The sequence below is a fragment of the Pipra filicauda genome, unplaced genomic scaffold, assembly GCF_003945595.2.
Source record: "Pipra filicauda isolate LSUMZ 115617 unplaced genomic scaffold, ASM394559v2 scaffold581_size553298_pilon, whole genome shotgun sequence".
Classification (NCBI taxonomy): Eukaryota; Metazoa; Chordata; class Aves; order Passeriformes; family Pipridae; genus Pipra; species Pipra filicauda.
The window spans coordinates 375,487-396,770 of NW_024104733.1; the positions used below are offsets into that span (position 1 = coordinate 375,487).

The 21,284-nt window shown below is 47.5% G+C and overlaps 1 protein-coding gene across 2 annotated transcripts in view; it reads left to right on the top strand.

Annotated features, from left to right (window-relative positions):
• Positions 1 to 19,558, top strand: part of ARMH4 (armadillo like helical domain containing 4) — a 61,332-nt gene extending 41,774 nt beyond the window's left edge. The window contains exons 6-8 of one of the 2 annotated variants that reach the window (XM_027718191.2): positions 14,311 to 14,342; positions 18,455 to 18,589; positions 18,784 to 19,558. In XM_027718191.2, the coding sequence (XP_027573992.1) occupies positions 14,311 to 14,342; positions 18,455 to 18,589; positions 18,784 to 18,852 (236 nt within the window). In that variant the 3' untranslated portion in view covers positions 18,853 to 19,558. The remainder of the gene's footprint in view (positions 1 to 14,310; positions 14,343 to 18,454; positions 18,590 to 18,783) is intronic. The other variant, XM_027718192.2, reaches the window with a different exon arrangement.
• Positions 19,559 to 21,284: the final 1,726 nt, after the last annotated feature.

Here is a 21,284-nt window from a genome sequence, read left to right on the forward strand (position 1 = left end):
ACCCTCTTCTGCATTAGGGGAGCCAGGACTCGGACATGAAGTAACTTCCCAGAGCACTCAGCAGTGCTCCTGGTGCCTGAATCCCTCTGGACAGCATTTTTTCGTCACTCTCATGACACAAAAGACAGCCAGAGACATCCTTTTGCTTGGCACTAAGTTTCCCTTGTTTGTCCTAGTTATCCTAGTTAGGGAGATGATCCTCAAGTTCCATTCTCTGGCATACTGCTGAGATTAACTTGACCAAGGCTGTGTTTGACTTCCATTGGAGGTGATCAGGAGTTCCTGGGTTTCTAGGAGTATCTCCTCCAAGGCCTGGAAAGTCCTGGTGCAATAGGAAGTCCACAGCTGCTGTTTTGGGATGAAGCAGTGTAATATTTGTGAGTTCCACCAGATTGTGGACTTCTATTGCATTGATAGACATGGTAGTTCCTGATCCTGTGTTTTAGCTACATCCCTTCTTGTTATCCTACTGCATCCAATGACAGGGGCAGCCCAGCCTGGTATTCTCTTCATGGGGTGGCAAAAGGTGATCTGGAGAAGCTTTAATGAGTAGAAGCAGGAAGGAAAGGTCCTGGTGCGTTGAGTTGAGATGCTGGTGAACACGTGGCTTCTCAGGGATAGGCAGCTGTACCTCACCATCCTCTTCCTCCAGCAAGCTCCAGCTCAGAGCTGCTTTGAGGTTTGGTCTGTGTTATGAGAGGAACCTTGTTGCTCTGATCGTGAGAAGCCTTTGGTTTTCCAGTCACAAGTGCCTGTGGCCCCTTTGCCCCTGGAACAACAGGATTGTTTAGCTTAACTACTTCCTTTTTGTGGCTCTTCCTCCTGTCCTGGTTCTTGCACAGTGGGGTGTACTTATGGAATACATTGCTGCTCCCTTTCAGCCTCTCCTGTGGCTGAATGAGCCAAGAGACTTTTGCTTTTCCTTTTAAGAGAGTTTCTGTTTTTTCATCCTAGCTGAGAAGGGCTGAGCACATCTGTTAGGGACATGTCCCATATGTGCCTTTTCATCGCCTGTTAGGGAAGGTGGAAGATGTTGGGACACCAGGAATGTGATGGTGCTTTACAAATATCTTTGCAATATCTGGGCCAGAGGCATGTGCCAAGCTTTGGGGACAGACAGATAGATCCAGTGCTGAATAGAAGACTATGATGCTGCCTGTTTAGGATATATTACAAATCAGTGATTCACCTCCCTAGAACCCCTCAAGACGGGGAAAACTCTTTACTTGTCTTCACTTTTTCACTCCTTTTCATGCTCTGGGTTCCTCCGTTTCGTAGCCTGGGCTCAGAGCCCGGGAGGTGCCATGGAATGTGTTCGAAGTGGAATAAATCAGTGGGCACTGCTTTCAATTATCCCAGCCTGGGCTTGTTCCCTGCACAAGGCAGGCTGTGAAATATGGCAGGAGAGACAAGGCATGAGCACTGTCAGGGCATCCACAGGGATCTGAGACAGCCAGAAGCACTGCCAGAGCATCCACAGGGATCTAAAACAGCCCTCAGCACTGCCAGAGCATCCACAGGGATCTAAAACAGCCCTCAGCACTGCCAGAGCATCCACAGTGATCTGAGCACTGTGCCTGCCCTGAGCAGCAATCCCTGCCTCCCACAGCTCCAGCCACCCGGATCTGGGGAGGCTGAGCACAGAGGGAGCTGGAGGAGAGCACTAAGTGCACTTCTGCCAGGATGTGCTGAGATCCTCAAGCAGCTTCTGCAGCTCATGCTTGGAGCCACTTCAGCCTTTCCAGTCAAACATGAGATGTCCTGGGCTGCTTCCTGGAGGAGGAGGGCAGAGAACAGATTTCTGTGAAAGAATCTCTGAGAGCTCAGCATGAGCTGCAATGTGACTGTGTGACAGCAAAAGAGAATAAAGTGTTTTTTCTGTTGTGTTCCTACAGAGACAATCTCTCTTGTCACCCAGCTCTGAGTCTCCAGCTTCTTGTAATGAAATCATCAGGAGGGAATGGCCCATGGTAGTGAAGCAGGGGGGACTTGGTTAACTAGAACTTGGCTCTGCTGTTTCCTTTGTATGAGATGGGATTAAATCACTACCATTCAAATGATGCAGTGATTTCTGCTCATCTTATATTGGTATATCTGAGCTTATATTGGTATAAGCATGCGTTAGCAGTGCCAGAAGAATTTCAGCTTGTCTCAGAAATGAGTCTAGAAAGACTGTGTTTAGGACTTATCATCTTTTCTGGGACCAGATTTTTCCTTACATCCACCTAATGTTGGATGGGAACATCCCTAAGCACCTCAGTGGACTTGCCCACCAAGGAGAACCCTTTTTACACTTTGGTGTTGTGTTGGCACCTAGGAGCCACCTGATAGTGGGACCTCACCTTACAAGTGCTTGGGGACAATCAGAGTGGCCTCTTCCCTCCTTGCACTGTGTCCCCATAGACCCCTGTGCTGTCACTGACAGTGTTTTCTCCCTTTTGCAAGTTTTTCTTCCTCACTTCGTCTTGTGCTAAGATTTGGATCAGGGTGGTGGGAGACAAAACTGATTTAGTTGCAGTGGATGGAGCACCTCTGCTGTGGAGACAGGCTGAGAGAGTTCAGCCTGGAGAAGAGAAGGCTCCAGGGAGACTTTATTGCAGCCTTTCAGTACTTGAAGGGGGCTTATAAAAAAGAGGGAGAACGACTTTTTGCATGGGAAGATAGTGACAGGACAAGGGAGAATGGCTTTAAGCTGAAAGAGATTTAGATGTTAGGAAAAAATTGTTGACTGTGAGGGTGCTGAGGCCCTGGCACAGGTTACCCAGAGAAGCTGTGGCTGCCCCATCCCTGGAACTGTTCAAGGCCAGGTTGGATGGGGCTTGGAGCAACCTGGTCTAGTGGGAGGTGTCCTTGCACATGGCAGGGGATTGGAACTGGATGATCTTTAATGTCTCTTCCAAGCCAAACCATTCTGTTATTCATGAATCATTCATGATTCATTTATGATTCTATGATCCTGTGATAATTGTCTGCTGTCTGAGGAGCTGCCTTTTCCCTTGAACGTTTTCCAAGGTCTGGGGTTATAAGTCAGAAGGCAGAGGTTTAGGACCAGGGAAGGCTGCACAGCATCTGACCTGACACCACACCACTTGTACGGGATGAGCCCACATCCATGTGAAGGCCATATTGTGACAAAAGACCAAAGAGCATAATGTCCTATGGAGATGGCAGTCAGAAAAGAGCTACGAGGTGGCACAATGTCCAAAAAAACAAGGCACTTGTAGTGCTGGCTTTCATCCCACCCCAGGCACTCTGCTCCTCTGGTGTTCAGGCTGCTGTGATGTTGGGCACAGTGTACAATGAGGCACAGAGCCTTCACCTGGGAGGTGACTCCAAAATCACCTCAAACTATTCCTTAACCTGAGCCCCTTCCCCTGGGAAATCATTTTAAGGCAGCTGCCAGACTCCCATGTGGTGCTTGCCAGCATCAGGAGTGAGCACATTCCCACTGGAGGGGCTGATTTGTGCTGGCAATGGATCCACCACCCTGGTGCCTGTGGATTGCCCGTGGTCACTCTGGTTCCTGTAGGCACCAAGCAGCCTGGTATGACAAGAATTATGTCTCTGATTTATATTTCATTTCAGTCAGTGCTGTAGTAACACTTCCTGATGCATCAGATCCCGTCGCTTGGCTTCTGCTTTAGCCTGGTCTGACATGATTTGAAGGGATGTGCACAGGCACTGCCCTCCCCCACTCCCTGTGCTGTAAATTTAGGATGGCAGTGCTCATTCAGGATGCATTACAGGGAGTGCAAGGCATCATTCACACTGCCTTGGTGCTGTGTGTCATTACCTCCCTGTCTGCCTCGCTTCCAGGCATGAGGCATTTCTGTGCCATGGATTTCCTGGAGCTCAGAGTCTCATCAGCAGTCTGCTGGTACCCAGCTCTCCTGTGACCTTCTTGCTGACCTGCCCTCTGAGGAGTGCTGTAATTCCTGCAGTTTTGCTGTTTTCTTAGGGGATAAAATCTGCCACTGACACAGGCCATTTGTAGACAGCAGGAATAAATCACGGGAAGTGTAAACACGCTGTAAAATCACTGTACAACTCCTAAGATCCTGCTATGTCCATGTTGTCTCCTCACTGGTTTGCTTTGCCCTTTGCTCATTCCCTGTCGCTTCTTTGTGGTTTTCCTAGGGCCCATTCCCATAGGTCTGCCTGGAACATTAGAAATAGTTGGGAATAGTTCTGAGAAAACAGAAGGGGGACAGGTTTAGATTGGATATTAGGAAGAAATTCTTGGCTGTGAGGGTGGTGAGGCCCTGGCACAGGTTTGCCAGAGAAGCTGTGGCTGCCCCAATCCCTGTAAGGGTTCCAGGCCAGGTTGGACAGGGCTTGGAGCAACCTGGGATAGTGGAAGGTGTCTCTGGCCATGGCAGGGGGGTGGAATGAGATGGTCTTTAGGGTCTTTTCCAACCCAAACCATCCTGTGATTCTATGGAAATCACTTTCTTCACCTGCCTGATGAAACTATTTCATTTTTCTTCCTTCTTCCCTGGCTGGATAAGGATGTTTTGCTCCACAGATTTTCAGACTTCACAACTGTGAATTTTACCATAAGTGGAGATGGGTATTGACCACTTGGGGCTTAATATGTAGTTTGGTCAGGTTCACACTGACCTTAGTGCACAGTGGGTAAGGCCTTGGGTGAATTAAATGTAAGAACATCTTTTCACATTCTCTTCATCAGCATTGAGTGTGAACTCCAGGCAGGGACAGGTCGATGAGTAGCAGGTGGGTATCACCTCTTCCCTGGAATCAAGCTTCTCCTGGGAGCATGCATGATTTTCTCTAACTTCCTGAGGTATCAGTGGACTTTACAGGTGGATAATGTGACAGCAAACCTGGATAGGGCACATCCCCTGGTGGGATGGTTCAATTCTGCTGAAGTTCATGGGGGTTTACCACAGAATCATAGAATAATTTGAGTTGGAAGGGACCTTTTCAAGGTCATCCAGTCCAACCCCTATGTAGGGAAAGGGTGAGTTTGGTTTGTTGTCCTAAATCTCATATTCCTTCCTGGAGAAGGAGTAAGATCAGGTTCAATTTCTCAATTTCTCAAATACGTGCTCAGAGCAGCAGAATTCTTCCCTCTTTGGTCCTATAATTACTTAAGGGTTTGTTTCTCTTTGCAAATGTTCATTAAAGACTTTTCTGGATGTTTTATCTTCAGGAATGGGTAATACAGTCTGGGTAGATGCTAATAAGGGTAGGGAAAGGAAAATATATTTGGGTTTCCTGAGCATCCCGGGTACTTCAGTGCTTAAAATAATGGCGTCCTAAAGAACATTTGTTTCCCAATAATCCCTTTTTACTGTGATTTAATATTTGTGCTGTATTAACTCCCAGAACATCACATCCAGATGGAGGTGTTACAGTAGGGGCTGTTAAAATAGGGAGGAAGAGGCTCTGACACAAGCAACGGAAACAGAAGAGACCTGCTAGATATGATCTATTGTACCCTTAATATTCCCATGGTAAGGATGGGAAATGGAGTAACAGATTAATTTACTTGCCCATGGTTATACAAGAAGCCAATTGCAAGGCTATTGAACTGGTGTTGGGGACCTCGAGTCCCCATTTGATGTTTCATCACAAAAGCATCGAATCACAGTGGGAATCAATGTTCAGTTCTGGATGCAGGAGGAGTGTGGGATCAGACCTTTCTTGTTAGCAAACATAAGCAAGTTCATTTTCTTTTTGTGACTAACACTGGACAGTGCTCCTGTTGCCAAGTATTTGCATGAAAATGAGTCCCTGTCATAATAAGATCTTATTTTTAGCATCTAATCGATGCTCAGGGCTTTGTGGTTTAATTACTGGAATAATTGTTTGCTGAAAACACAGTCTAATATCTGGGTTTTTTTCCTTTAAAGGTCAACTCCATCATTTTCCTTTCCAACCATTTAGCACTTTATTGATCTTTATGTCACTTCATGGGGAGCTCTGTGTCTTGCCAGGTGAAATAAAGGCCGAAACTTGAAATAAGAGAAGTACTTCCTTTTCCTTAAATACAAAAAATGGAAAAATCCCTATTTCGGCCTTCCTTGCTGCAGGCAAATCCTTCATCCAGTGTCCCCAGGAAAAATGGTTCTGAAAATTACTTTTGTTCTTTATGGAAGGAAAAAAAGCACCACCAAGAAACTTTCCCCAGCCTGATTAATATCAGACATAAACTGGAGTACAGGAAGAAATTTTGCAGTTTATCTGCTGATCCTTTAAAGCAGATAAGGCTGCAGGCTCTGTCGGGGGGACAGGAAAGTCTGTGTGGTTCGCATTTAGAGAGGGCTGGATGAGAAATGCCCTCTTCTTTCAGTAAAAGGGAATATCACATGGCTTCAGCTGGAGATTTAAAAGGTGTTTAGTCACATAACAGCCACTATTATTTTGCTGCCTTCCTGCAGCTGAAATGAGATGCTGTTGGAGCAGAGGGATGTGTGAGGTGCTCTCCATTTGCAGCCTCTCCAGCTTTTCCACTCCTCTCATCATCTTGACATTTGGTTTTAATTTGCAGAAATCTATCTGTCTTTGCCAGGCTATGGGGAAGGGTGCTGGGTTATGGAGTGGAAAATAGGCTTGGTGAAAAATGGGCATTAAAAGGTAGCAAGGGACCAATTTCCGTTTTGTGCCTTTTTTTACTACAAATACTCGGGGCCAAAGCCTACACTCGTCTCTCAGGCAAAACCAGCAGTGATTTCAGGGGGACTTGGTGCCAGAAAGGCTAAAACATTGGCTTAATGTAGGGACACTGCATTTAAATCTGCACATGGCATGCCAGTCATTCGACTTGTTGGATTTATATTCTGTTGTGTTCTAGTTCCTGATAACTTAACTGAATTTTAACTGTTTGGACCAAGATTTTGCCATGGTGCTTGCACGAGGCTTATTAAGAATACTTCAGCTAAAGAAGTTCACCTGCTCCAGTGGATGAATCAAGGGCAAAAATCAACCATTAATAAATTTATTACTGGAGAGCTCTGAGAAAAAAATAATTGTACAGCAAAATTTTAGAAGAATTAAGAGTGCAGGGATTAGCACAAACTCTGGGAGAGATGTGTTAGTGCCCTGAAAAAGCCTGGGAAGGCTTTGTTTCATAGGACATGTGGCTCTTCAACTGCTGCTTCTATGCAGTTATATTTGGACAGTGATGTGTAAATAAACAGCACACAAAAGCTACCTTAAAAAGGTTATTAAAGCTGCAAAGTCAAAGCTGGTGAATAAAGAAAGATTGTGCATCTTCAGCAGGACATCACTTTGATAAAATAGCTCCAGGGAGACCTTAGACCCTCTTCCAGTACCTAAAGGGGCTCCAGGAGAGCTGGAGGGGGATTTTGGACAAGGGCCTGGAGGAATAGGACAAGGGGGAGTGGCTTCACATTGACAGAGGGCAGGGTTAGAGGGGATTTTGGGAAGGAATTCTTGACTGTGAGGGCAGTGAGGCCCTGGCACAGGTTGCCCAGAGAAGCTGTGGCTGCCCCATCCCTGGAAGCGTTCCAGGCCAGGTTGGACGGGATTTGGAGCAATCTGGGATAATGGAATGTGTCCATGCCCTGAGCAGAGGTTGGAACGAGATAGTCTTTAAGGTCCCTTTAACCCAAACCATTCTGTGATTCCATGAAAGCTGATGAATATGAACATTTTCAGCACACAGGAAACCCCATTAGCTAAAGGAGGGTGGATTCTCCTTGCTGGTAAGTTCATGTGTTGCTCCAGGAGCTGTGCCAGGGCAGAGTGATGGAGAAGCTGATCCCGTGTGTGCTCCAGCAGAGGTGTTGCCATTTCCATGAGCAAAGTTTGCATTTCCTCTCCCAGAGTGCACACAGCTTTTGGACACTGTCTGATCCAGTAAATGTTTACTCATCCAACAAATTATGACAGGCGGTTCACAGCAACATCCTCCTGATGCCTTTTACTTTTAGGATACTGAGAGGTTTTGTACCCTTGGCTTTGTCTTAGCAACTTGTGCCTGTCTGGGGTCCCTCAGAGAGAACCAAACAGTTCATCTGTGCCAACAAGTGTTTTGAAGGCACCACAGAAGAACTGAGTTCAGAGAGGAATGCCAAGGCAGAAGGGCAGTGCCTTTGCCAGCCTCAGCAAGTGGCTGCTCAGATCGAAGTGGAAAACAGCTGAAAAAGTGCAAGGAAAAAGGAAAAGGAGGAACCAGACCTAATGCCATGGGGCAGGCAGTGTCAAAAGGATTCATAAGGCCAAGGAAGGAGTTGGGAAGCCCATTTTAGTTTCTACTTTCTGGATGAGCATGGCAAGTTCTCTCCCCATCTTCATTTCTCTCCCAAGAGATTTGGGCAGGTCATGGCAGGTGATGGTGTGGAACCAGGCTTGGATTGCAGCTGGATGGACAGGGAAAAGGTGGAGTTGGTACAGTTCAGAGACCAGACAGTTCTGTGGTAACTATTAAAGTTCACTTCGTCAATTCAAAGTTCGCCCAACCAAAATTCTTGCCTGAAAACATAAATGGTAATTGTCAGTTTGACATTTGTTTGATTATCTGGCTGTTCAAGTCTCCTCGGGTTGGGCATGGCAGGCAATTCATCCATCAGCATTCCTATCAGGTGGTTCTTCTTCTGGAATTAAAAATATGCTGCCTTCCAGCCAGATGCCGTTTTCTTTATTATTTATTTGTGCTAGTAAGTAAATTGAAAATTGTGGGTTTTTTAAGGGAAAGGAGCTGCTGCAGCCTTGTGCCATTAAGTTGTCAGAGCTGAGCAGATGAAGCACGAAGCATTTCTGCAAAGTTGTTCTCACTAGTCTCATTTGGGAAAAAAGTCTCACCTGCAAGAGAAAGGGATGAAATCTGTAATGGAACAGGGCAGGTTTCTTGCTGTATACAGACTGATTGAAAGTAATTGATCTTTATTTTTTTACGCTTTAACCAGCTTTCCTTTGCTGAAAGAGCATAGGTTTGGATTAGATATTAGGAAGAAATTGTTGGCTGTGAGGATGGGGAGGCCCTGGCACAGGTTGCTCAGAGAAACTGTGGCTGCCCCATCCCTGGAAGTCTCCAAGGGGCTTGGACAGGGTTGGATGGGGCTTGGAGCAACCTGGGATAGTGGAAGGTGTCCCTGCCCATGGCAGGGAGTGGAATGAGGTGATTTAAGGTCCCTCCCAAACCAAACCATTCTGGGATTTTATGAATGAGGAATGTAGTTGTTGGCCCCAAAGAGATGCAACACCAAACCCCTGCCATTCCATGCTGGGGGATGGGAAGAGCAGGGTAGCAGGAAGGAATGGAAGAGTGGAATGAATTATCTTAGGGAAGAAGGCGATGACAAATCTGTGCTGAGCTGCATCAGCTGCAGGATGCACTTACCTTTCACTGTGCCTGCAAAAAAAACCTCCTCACTCTGGATTTACGTTTTCCACACTCCTGCAGATACACCAAGCTGGCCTTTTGTTGCCTTACAACACTTCGTGGGTGGGATGAAGGCCTTGTCCTGGCTGGAGGAAGGCAGAGCAAACCCAGCATCCAGAGCAGGCATTGCCAGTGCTCAGGAAGGGCTGCTGTCTTTGCCTCTTGGCTCCATCCACCTTGGCCTCCTGGGTCTGTCTGGTGCACAGGCCACTTGCAGTGGGAACTGTCATCTGCTGCAGTGGGGACCTTGTCCTTAAACAGCTTCTCTGGCTCCTGGGATAGGGATGTCTCTGATCTCAGGCAGATGTGAAAGCAATTAATAGTATCTCTTAGATCAAAATCTTTTCATCCTCTGAGCATGACTGATAGTTTCTGATCTCCCAGAGTGAAGTCTGGTGCAGCCCTCTCAGCCTATTGCAGCTCAGGAATTGCAGGTGTGATGGTTGGGGCAGGTTACCCGAGCTCCAGGTTAGTTCTTAACCACAAAACCATCCTTCAGTCCTTTTCCCTGCCCTTGGGAGAGCGTGTAGGATCCTGGGTGCCACATTTTCACCACTGATCTGGTGGTCACGGTGGGGAATTATTAGAAGAGAAGGTGATGGATGAACCTTCATCAGTAGTTCTGGAATGAAGAGGTAGACACCGGATTTGAAAATAAAGGGAGGTGTGCAGGGATGAGGGATAACGTGCCACGGAAAAACAGAATTGTTTTAACTGATGATTAAAAAAGAGAATATGATTAAAACAAACTGATAAGATGAAACCAAAGTGACAAGATAAAGCAGCAGGGCATACAAGAGGGGAAGGGGGAGACAGAACTGATGGCAGGAGGGCATGAATTATTGATTGAAATCTGTACCAGAAGTCTTTGCATTTTCTTATCTGGGAAGGGAGAGAATGAATGAGAAGCGAACAGAATTATTAAGCAGCTTTATCATTGCATTGGAGTGGATAATTAGGCAATTAGGATTACTAAAAGTTGGCAAAGCAAGAGGCCTGGAAGTCTTATGCTCCTGATTCTGGGGTGGGTGGTGGTGAGGGAAGCAGGGAAAAGCCTTTGGCGAGAGATTTGATGGTGCATCATGGTCAGATGGAAAGGCAGAGCCAGGCTCTGGCACCCAGTGCCCTGCAGCTTCCAGAGCAAAGGGGGACACAGGAGACCTGACTAACGAAAAAGAACTAATTTGAAGATGGGCAGTCCATGGAACAGCAACAAGAAATGAGATCAGGAGTGATGGCCTAACTTATGAAGGATATGGACCTGCTGGAGCGAGTCCAGAGGAGGCCATGAAGATGCTCAGGGGGCTGGAGCCCCTCTGCTCTGGAGACAGGCTGGGAGAGCTGGGGGTGTTCGGTCTGGAGAAGAGAAGGCTCCAGGGAGACCTCAGAGCCCCTTCCAGTGCCTAAAGGGGCTCCAAGAGAACTGGAGAGGGACTTGGGACAAGGGCCTGGAGTGACAGAACTAGGGAGAATGGCTTCCCACTGCCAGAGGGCAGGGTTAGATGGGATATTTGGAAGAAATTCTTGGCTGTGAGAGTGGTGAGGCCCTGGCACAGGTTACCCAGAGGAGCTGTGGCTGCCCCATTCCTTGAAGTCCAATGTCACCTACTGTCCCTCTCCAGCCTGCACCTGCCACAACCTGAACTTTCAGAATGGTTTTGCTTGTGGGGGTTTTTGACTGTCCCCTTAGACCAGATACCTCCAAGGAAGGGCCAGACAGGCACCACAGGCTGCTGCTTACACTCCTTTAGTTGGCACCATAGCATCTTAATAGCTGGCTGCACATTTTGGAGGGGAAAGCTGGGTAAAAATGACTAAAAATAGCACATTGTGAGTGTCTCAATTCATCCTGAGCTGCTCTGACACCACTGTCAGACAACTGTGCTCCTCCTCTGCGCTCCTGACCAGATTAATCTTCAGCTATATGCTATTTAAAATTAATTTGCAAAGATGCAGACATTATATTATAAATCACTGAGGAAATGTCAGATTATGTATGTAATTTGCAGAAGTGCTCCACACTGATCTTGCTTAGCTCCCCATGAAACCAAGGGTTCAAAATTAAGCCGAGGCAGAGTTTGGACAGTTCACCATCCTTAAAATGCCATGGAAAACGAGCCAGCACTGCAGACACTTGTTGGTAATTCACACCCAGAGATTGTTGTAATATCTTCAGGACATTTGGTGATCAGGGAAGGAGAAAAAAGGGGATGATGAAAAATACATGGACTAGTGTATCTCTTACTAATTGTTTGCTTGGCCTCGTTGGAAAGTCACCTGGTGTTCTTGGAGAGCGTCGTGTGTTCATGAGGAGGTGCCAACCACAATGTTCCTCTTCCAAGACCAAGTTCAGAATATTAATCATGGATAATAATGCCTAATTAGAGCCTGAAGTCCAGAGTTAATTGATGGTAGCTGCTTAGCATAGATATCAAATCTAACCTGAAATAATGCTTCATCTCCTACCCACACCCCACAGTGTCTCCAGATGGGTAAGGAATTGTTGCAATAAGTGCTTGGTTTTGATGACACAGTGACTTGTCATTTCCTCAAAGGTGCTAAAAGAGTTTTGTGCGTTAGTGATAGGAAAAGTGTTTGTAATTCATGGTAATCCAGAGGTCCTTGACTTGTCCTGGCCCCAGCCTGACAGGCTGCAGGACCTTGGTTGTGACGGCTCCGCACTCTCTGCTCCTTCCCAGGAGAGGTGAATCCACTGCTGCCATACATCAGTGCAGTTCTGCCAGGACATTCAAGGGGTTTTGACCTCCTGCTGCCTTAATCTCATGAACTTGGGGCCATTATTTTCCTCAAGCAGAGGTCAGAGGCTGTGACCCAGCCAGCCAGCCTGTGACTGCTTTAGAGCATCCCTTGGATAGCCATCCAGTCTGGCAGAAATCACCTTGGGTTGTTTTTCCTGTGGCCTGGGTTGATTCCCAGAGGCATCTGACATGTGCTCTGCATGGCTGAAAACAAGGCTGGTTTTAATAATGAGCAATTATATGATAGCAAACAAAGATTTGTACTGTGGAGCTTGTGGGTCCCAGCGGACGCGCTGCTGTTGTTTCGTGGAGCAGAGGGGAACGAAGCCAGAGCTTGTGTTTGCTGGAAATAGGTAATAGAATATTATTAGATCAGCCCCTGCCTCTGCCTTGGCAGAAACACTGCAGAGTTAATTGCTGCTTTAGAGCACCGTTGTTCAGCTGCAAGAAAGTGGGTCGGCTATTGAGGAGATCACTGATCCCATATAATTGCTGTGAGAGACACAGAAATAGGCTTTGTGCTCAGCTTGAGTTTGGGCCAACTGAGCAGCACAGTGGCTTTCATCAGTGGTGGGCACACACTGAGGGTACCTGTGTAGCTGTCTGGGCGTGCACAGGGGACATCAGTCCAAAGCCCTGTGGTTCTTACTGTGTGACTGAGCCACTGTCACCACCCCTCCTGGCAGTGTCACATCTGGAAACCCAGCTGAGAAACCTGGCCCAGGGGAACCATGAATTCCCTTCCTCTCTAGTGTTCCACTGGGAGTGACTTCAAGGCATGCAGGATGGTGATGGCACCTCCACAAACTGACTTTACTATGGCTTAGTCCATGCAGGGCAAGATTAATGGTGGGAAGAGTTGATAAAAGTAGACCTCTTGCCCTCTCCTAGTGCTGTGGGTGTCTCTCTCCTGGATAATTCATCTTTTTTCCCAGGTCCTTGCCAGACATGAGTTTGTGTGTGTTCACCTGTGCCTGTTTCACATGTTTTCACCTCTAGGTAATTTGGGATCCTTTTTTTTGGAAGTGTTATGTTACTAACACTTAAAAGGGGAGTATTCAAATAATTTTGAACTTGTGGTCTGAGTCATAGAATAACCATTTACTGCTGGCCCCTCCCCACTCACAGCAAGGCTCCCTTCTGAAGGATGCCCTGGGTGGTGCACGTGCATGTGCAGACTCTAATACTGCTAATGCAAGCTTTGAAAGCACCTTCTATAACAAAGCAGGCTTGGAGATGGGGTCTCACTCCATAAATGATGGGTTACACTTGAAATTTAATGTGTCCTGGGAGAAATATCCCTCAGAAGGGCATTGGTGTATCCAAGAGTCCCCTTGTGCCTGTAGCTTCGTCCTCCTGGAGAAATGGGAATACTTGACCAGGCTTAAAATGCACTTTGTGAACCCTGGAAAAAACCCAACATTTAACTGTTTACTTGCTTCTTACCTATGAGCAGGAATTAGTTAAAATCCTGGTGGATCTCTGTGGGCGTTTTGCCCTCAGACACATCCAGTGCCCTGTGGTGTTGATGTTCTTTAAGACTAGCTGGATATTTCATCCCAAAGTCCATGCCATCACAGAACTTTAATTCTCAGGTATCATGTTTCACAAGACTTACATTAACTCTTAGGAAAAGAAAGTCGCCGTGCTGGCAGTGTAAATTTACTTGGTTTACCAGTTTAGCACGTCCAGTGCTACCCCAGCCCTCTGGTGGCTTTCCAGAGCAGGCAGTGGCTCTTCCAGAAAAGCAAGAGAATAAAAGACAGGGAATAATACTTTTTTAGCCATGATTACAGGCTGTACCAAATAGAAGGAAGAATATCTATGTGGAGGAGGCCAGTGGAAGGGGGTACCTGCGCTGTGAGGTTTTCTTCTTGTCCTCGCATGAGAAGTAAAAATCCACAACCTGAAATACTGTTTTTTATATTCCTTTTTTAACCACTCTGAAGATGTGAATTGCTCAGGCAAAAGTGAGCTGCTTGCCTGCCAACTCACTTGAAGAATTGCTCGTGTTGATTTTCAGCTGCATTTGCTCTTTCTCATGAATGAGAAGAGAGGGAATCTAATGTAAAGTCTTATCAGCTTGTCAAGTTAATTACTGTCTATTTTAATATTATCATTATCAGTCATTGCTAATTAATGTAAGTAACATGATTACAGCTTTTTTGTCTTATTTTTCAGTGAGAAGCTGGATGGAGAAGCTGAAAGATAAGGTAGGAGTCTCAGTGTTTCAATTCCTTTCAAAGCAAAACATGTTTACTTGCAGGAATAAATAAACTTGTGTCAGTGCAGTTCTTTATCTCTACAAAGACAATTGAGAAAGGGCTTAAAATTTTCTCTGGAAGGCAAATGAACCAGATGCAGCTGGTATATGGTGGTGTGAATCCACAAGACATCCCTGATGGGCAGTAACCAAGAGCAGAAGGAGGGACAGGGGTATTTGACTGATCTCTCTGCATCAGAAAATGACCTTGTTGTCAGACAACCAGAGCTACTTTCTTAGTGCCCCTTAACTTATCATAGAATCACAGAATAGTTTGAGGTTGAAGGGACTTTTAAAAGGCCATCTAGTCCAACCCCCCTGCACTGAGCAGGAACATCTTCCACTAGATCATAATCAGGTTGCTCAGGACCCTGTCCAACCTGACCTGGAGTGTTTCCAGGGATCCCAGGGTGAGGAACTTACCTCCACACCTTTTCTCTTAAGTGCTAAGCTTGGTTCTGAATCCAAATCAAGAGATTTTTGGTGCTCCTCTCTGGTGAGAGGCTGTGTGCCGTGTCACCTCTTGGACAAAACATTCCCTGCCTCCACGTGCACGAAGAGCTGCAAATCCCTGGAAGGAGAAAAGAGTAAACACAAGAAGACTGAGAAGTTAGCAGGCCCTGATCATTTCTCCCTGGCATCACAGGGGGTAATCCATTGCAATCAAGAGCTGTGCCAGCCACAGGCAGTGATGGCTTTCTAGGCTCTGCTGCCCTGGAGCAAATCTGAACATTTTGAAACGGTTGTGAAGCCTTCCAAATGTCGTGTTGCTGATGGCAGAGCCGTGAAGCTGGAAATGAAGGTGGCAGTACTGTTTTAAGGCAAGAACATTTTGTGAGTCAACAAGGCTGGGAAATTCTTGAACAGGATCAGAGTCAGTGGATGAAAAAAACACCACAAGGAAACTCTGAAAATACATCTCTGAGCTGAAGCAGCCTCCTCACCCCAGGAGCCCAATCTTCCCACGTGGTCCTCACCAAATTTCAGCAGCATTTTACCACCAAGTCAGAGCAGAGAGGTGGGGTCTGGGTGTCAATTTTCCAGGACAGGGGAGTGGAAGGGTTTAAAGTGGGTTCCTGCCCAGCCTTTTTTGAGTTGCTTTTCTGCCCACACCAGGAAGGAGGAATGTCTAGTACGAGCTCTGCTCATGGCAGAGCTCTTTGGCCTGGGATTCAGCCCGAGCGGACGCTGAAAGGACAGAGAATGGTTTTCCCAATGAAGGTAAAGAGCAGACACCACGGCTGGCTGGGTGCCTGGAGTGAATGCAGCATGCACAGGGCACCTGCTCATACCAACTGCTCATGCCAACACGTGGCACACACGAGCCTGGGGACATCAGTGTGTTCTCACTGAAGTGTAGCTTTCACTTCTTTCCCCTTGGCACCTTGGCCTCCTCTGTCCTTCCCCATTGCAGAGGGGGTGCTTGTTCCATGTTCCAGCCTCTTGCAGGTAGATTCTGGACTGCCTGGAAGTGCCCAGCACAAGCACTGGTGTAACTGAGGATGCACTGGTGTCTACTTAAAAGAGAGATTTGGCCCTGAGCCGTCTCCCTCCTTTGGGGAACAGCAAACACGTGGAGGCAGATCTGTCACCTGCCTCACATTTTCCCTTAGAAGAGCCCAACAAAAAGCACTTCCCCACCCCCAACCAAATGCTGGTGTAGCAAACAAACCTGTTCACCCCATTCCCTCCTCTTCCTTGTTGAGTTTATCAGCACCAGTCATACGTGCCCTACTCATTTGCCCTTTTCCTCTGTTTTACAATCCCTCCATCCAGAAGAGGATCCTGGCACATGGTGGCCCCATCCCTGAGAGATACATCCTTGTGTGTCCCTCTCCATGGGAGAGGAAAGGGTGTGGGGAGCATGGGACCAGGAGCAGGGGTCAGGGACAGATTTATGTCTGGTCTCCTGCAAACACTGTGCAAATGTTGCATTTGGTGTGGTGGATAATGGACATGAGGTTCCTCTGAAGTTTTCTTGCTGTTATCTCAAAGCTCAGGAAGATCACGGTCATGGACTGAGTGTATTAAAAGCATCCCTAAAGAAGCCACATCTTCCCCATGGGAAAGGGTCAAAAACATGGCTTTGGAGCTGCCTGTAAAATGGGGTTTTCTATCAAGCAAGTGCAGAAGCCCTCAGGAGTTGGGCTGAACAGCACAGAAGAGCTGGGTCTGCATCACATCACAGGCTTTTGGGATATAAAACATTGATCTGGGTTTTGAGGGAAACCTGTAAAAGGCCATGGGCTGGTCAGGTGTGATAAAGGCTCACAGACAGGCTGTGGAGTTTGTTGTATTAAAAGCAGTGATTTCTAGGTGGAAACTCAACTGGGCAGCAGCTAAAAGCCATTTCCAGTCGCTGCCTGTGCCAGCAGCAAAGTTCCAGAAATAGAAAACCCCACTCTGCACTAATTAGGTCACCCAATTAAGGCACCTTAATTGCCTCGCAGAGATAGAGCCTTTTTAGCTGTGTTCTCACTAACCTCCTTTTTTCAGGAGCTGGGTGCAGGGATGTAGCCCCCTCCCAGCAGCTGTGCTGAAGGGGGATGGGTTTTCTGGGAGGGTGTTCAGGGAATCTGCAGGATGCAGCTGAAGATCCCTCAAGCCTTGGGATCCACACACAAAGGTGTTACTATTTAAAGCACTGAGTAGGATCTGGAGGGGTTTGGGAGAGCAACCCAGCCCTTGTTAGCATTGTGTCTGCCCTAGATGAAAGCAGTTATTTTCATTCTCCAGGTAAGGATACAAAGGCAGGGCAGTGTACCTGATTAGCTTTCTTTTTTTTTTTTTCCCTCCCACTCTGTGAATTATGGAAGAAAAGTGATTCTGGTGTGTGTGTTGTGGCTCTGTGTTGGAGTTTGGGAGTGCAGATGAAGATGAGTGGTTGTAAGCAATGGGCTGAGGCTCTCTAAGAGCTGGCTGATAGTCCTCAGGATTGGTGCATCTGTCCCTTGGCAGGTGTAAAATCTGTTTTGGGGGTGGACATGGTGAAGCTGCACAGCAGAGGACTCTGCTGCTGCAGTGTGAAAAAAGGCAGAGCTTCTGAGGGAGGGGGGTCAGACTGTACCTGCCTCCCTTGCAACACTGGGCCCCCCAGCCTGAATTAGGTGAGGATTCTGAAGCAGTCTGTCACCTTGGAACTTACGTTCATTTTCATTTGAAGCAGTAAAATATGAAATAACAAGGACTAGGGAATATTTTCTCAAGGATTTTAAATGCTTAGATGTGTAATTTTTAAATTACTCTTGCTATCTATATGTTTTTTTAAACAGGCTATGCAAACATATGGATCACAGCAATGGAATTAGAGCTGATTTACTTTTGCTGTGCTTCCCTTAGGGCCAGCTGAAGGTCTGTGTGCCCTACCTCTATGTCATCATCCTGCTCTCATGCAAGTCACCCCTTCCCATGCAAAGAAAAAGTGTTTGGCTCAAGGATTTTGAGTACAAAGCAGAGGAGACCCAGGCTGGGCTGGGCACAGAGAGGGCAGGGTGTCCCTGCCCACGGCACGGGGGTTGGAACGAGATGATTTTTAAGATCTCTTCGAACCCAAACCATTCCATGATACACCTGTGCCTTTATTTGTGGTGGTGGTACCTGGGGAGCTCAGAGCAGCACTCAGCCTACTTTACACAGCATCTGGTCAGGCTGTTTGGGTGGTCACAGATCTTTGGTGTGACTTGAGATTGCCTGGCCTTGATGGTTGAGGTTTTCCTTCACACTTAACACCCATATTGACAGACACGTCACCCAAATTGTTCCTTCTCCTAAATCTGGGCAGGCACTGCGGGTTCTCAACTATCAACAGCACATATCTGTTAGAAAAAGCTGATGGTGAGGGAGCTGTGGTGGTTTGACAGCTTGGTCCTGCAGTGTGGGCTGGTTGGGGCTTGCTTAGCCCCTGGAACCAGGGCTCATCCTGTGCGGGCAGGTGGTAGGGACTCAAATCCAGTAAACTTTGAGGAAAGCACCACAGGGATACGTTTCAGCCCTAGAACTGGTGAAAACTGACTCTGAAAGGATGGTCTTGTGAGTGCTGCTCTGCTTCTCTTTCCCACTCAGGCAGGGTACATGTCGGGGATGCTGGTTCCCGTGGGAGTGGGAATAGCAGGAGCCCTGTTTATCCTGGGAGCGCTCTACAGCATCAAGATTATGAACCGCCGAAGGAGAAATGGCTCGAAGAGACATAAAAGAAAGGTACTGAACCTGCAAAGAAAGACCCCAATCCCACCCATTCTCCCATTAATCCTTTGGGCTGTAAAGCGAGCGCAGCCTGGGTATGACTGAAGTGCCCTGGATGTCTTGGTTGAGGGATGGGGGGATCCAAATGCCTTTTATCCAATCTCCTTTTTGCACGTGGAGCTCTTTCATGTCTCTTTTTCCCCCCCCAGCAGAGGGAGTTTAACAGCATGCAGGACCGAGTCATGCTCTTGGCTGACAGCTCCGAAGACGAATTTTGAACCGGACTGCGGTGCCCTTGTGACTTTTCCGAGGAGGGAGGGAGAGGGAGAAGAAGAACAAGTGACTCTGTGCTGCATCCCTGCTCTCTCCACCACCCCAGGGCCCCAGCAGGGCTCAGTGCCCTGACCAAGGCATGCTACGCTCTTCGTGTCCCGCCAGTGATGTTTGTTTGATACAATAGTGGAGATTTCACATTTCAGATCCACAGCGCGTCTTGTTACAGCTGGAGCTGATCCATATGGATGATTATTTTCCTATCACCCTGGTGTACTGTTTTGGTCCTGGCTGGCAGTAATCTAATCATAACAATAGCTCTCACCTAACCCGGGAATGGAAATCTTTACTGTGAATGACTGCTGTCCAATTAATTTTAAATGTTACATTACCTGAGCTAGAGTTCATTAGTGCTAAGATTAGCTGCTCTGCTTAATTAATGAGTTGTACACCTGAACTGTGTCCCTGGCCACCTGAGAAGTGCCCACGTACAGTGTTCTTGATTCAGTTTGAAGCACATTTCTGCACTTGGGTGCCCGACTCTCACCCCTGCTCTCTCCCTTCAGCTCTTCTCCACACTGCTTGGAGACACACGGGAATGGCCTCAGCACTTGATTTCACCACAAAAATCCTGTCCATTTTCAACCAGCACTGTCTGTTACAGCACAATAAATACCAGCGCTCGCCTACTGACGGGTGGTCTTGCATGGATCTCTCAGCTCTTGGTCAGTGTAGGTCAGAGAACAGGCAGATCAGAGGCTTCCTCAGCTCCTGCCTCCTGTTTGAAGGACACTAGTTAGTGGTTCATCTCTTTCCAAGGCTGCTTTCCCATAGAGATGAAAGTGGAGCATCTGTCCCGCTGGAAATTGCATTTTCAGCCCCTGAAAGCTGCACGAACAGCAACACCTTTGGGGGATTTGGATGGGTCTTGTCTGATAGAATCACAGAACAGTTTGGGTTGGAAGGGACCTTCAAGACTATCTCATTCCACCCCCCTGCCATGGGCTGGGACACCTTCCACTAGACCAGGTTGCTCCAAGCCCCATCCAGCCTGGCCTGGAACATTTCCAGGGATGGGGCAGCCACAGCTTCCCTGGGCAACTGATCTCCAGACCACGGAGTACAGAAAGGCACTCAAGGTTGTGGAGCAGGCGACTGTCAGTGTTGAGGGATTCATGGCTAAGAGTGGGAAAGCAGCCACAGCTGGAGAGGTGTTTGCTGTGGGGATGTGAAATGGCCACACTGGGAACCTCTGGCCATCGGGGGGGAAGGTGGAACTGTAGGACAGGTGGATTCAGGGGTTGTGGTGGTGAAGCCAAGGGTGGCACAGGGTGAGGGCAAGCTGCTGTGCTGCCTGGGTTAGCCCTGCTAGCCCTGGGTTACAGGGGGAGACACAGCCAGTGCCTGAGATGTCACAGGCACCAGACAGGGGAGGCTGATGTTGCTTTGCCCAGAAGTGCTGTCAAAATAGCCAGAAAAGGGGCTGCATTACTTGATCTCTGCTTCTGGTTATGGAATTACTTCAGTCTGATGTTTTGTGCAAAGCATCCATGTTTCCAAGGTGGGAATCACTGTTTTGTGGGGGAATCATCCTTCATGCAAGGAACAGTGATTGTTGCCAGAGGAGACCTGATCAGAGAAATAAGGGCAGACCACACATCTGTGAGGTTAAATCCCACTGAGCCTTTGAAGAAGTGGAGGGAGGAGAGTTTGAGGAGGGGCAGGTGCAGGATGTCATTCCTTGTGAAGGTGGAAAGATGGTAAAAGGTAGATGTTGATGATGGGAAGCAAATGCCTTGTGGGAGTGTGAGTGGGATTGCAAGGCAGAGAGGACATTCAGGAGCCCCTATTCAGGCTGAGGTCTCTTTGAGGAGGTCAGAACCTCCTTTGGACATTAAATCTCCAGATGTGATGTTCAGCTCTGAACAATCTATGCTCTTCAGGGGCCAGGTACTTTCCTGTGAGCCTTACCTCTACACCTACTGAGTCATCTCCCATCTGGAGAAGGACAGGTGGGACAACCTGGTTTCAAAATGCTGCTAATGCAAGTCTTCCACTCAAACAGCTGTGTGTGGTCCCTCACACATTCATCCCACCAAGTTTGTGGGAAGCAGGTTGGGGAGACTGGTCCATCAACATGTTGGGGAAGGTCTTCATACCCTAGTCCCTCTAGGTCAGGCTTTCCCAGACAGGGAGATCTCACAGTGCATCTCTCCCTTCTTGTTCCTGAAACTTTAACGAGGAGAATCTTGCCCTGCTAAAATCAGCCCCACATCTTTAACAGGCACTGAGGGGCAATCCACCAAGTCCAGGTGCCCCTACCCAAAATTAAAGCCCCTTTCTCCCATAATAAGCAATACCCCAAGTTAAGATGAAGTTTTCCTTCAAGACTCATCTGTCCCTATTTCCTTCTCATTCCTAAGTCTCTTGGAGGTGC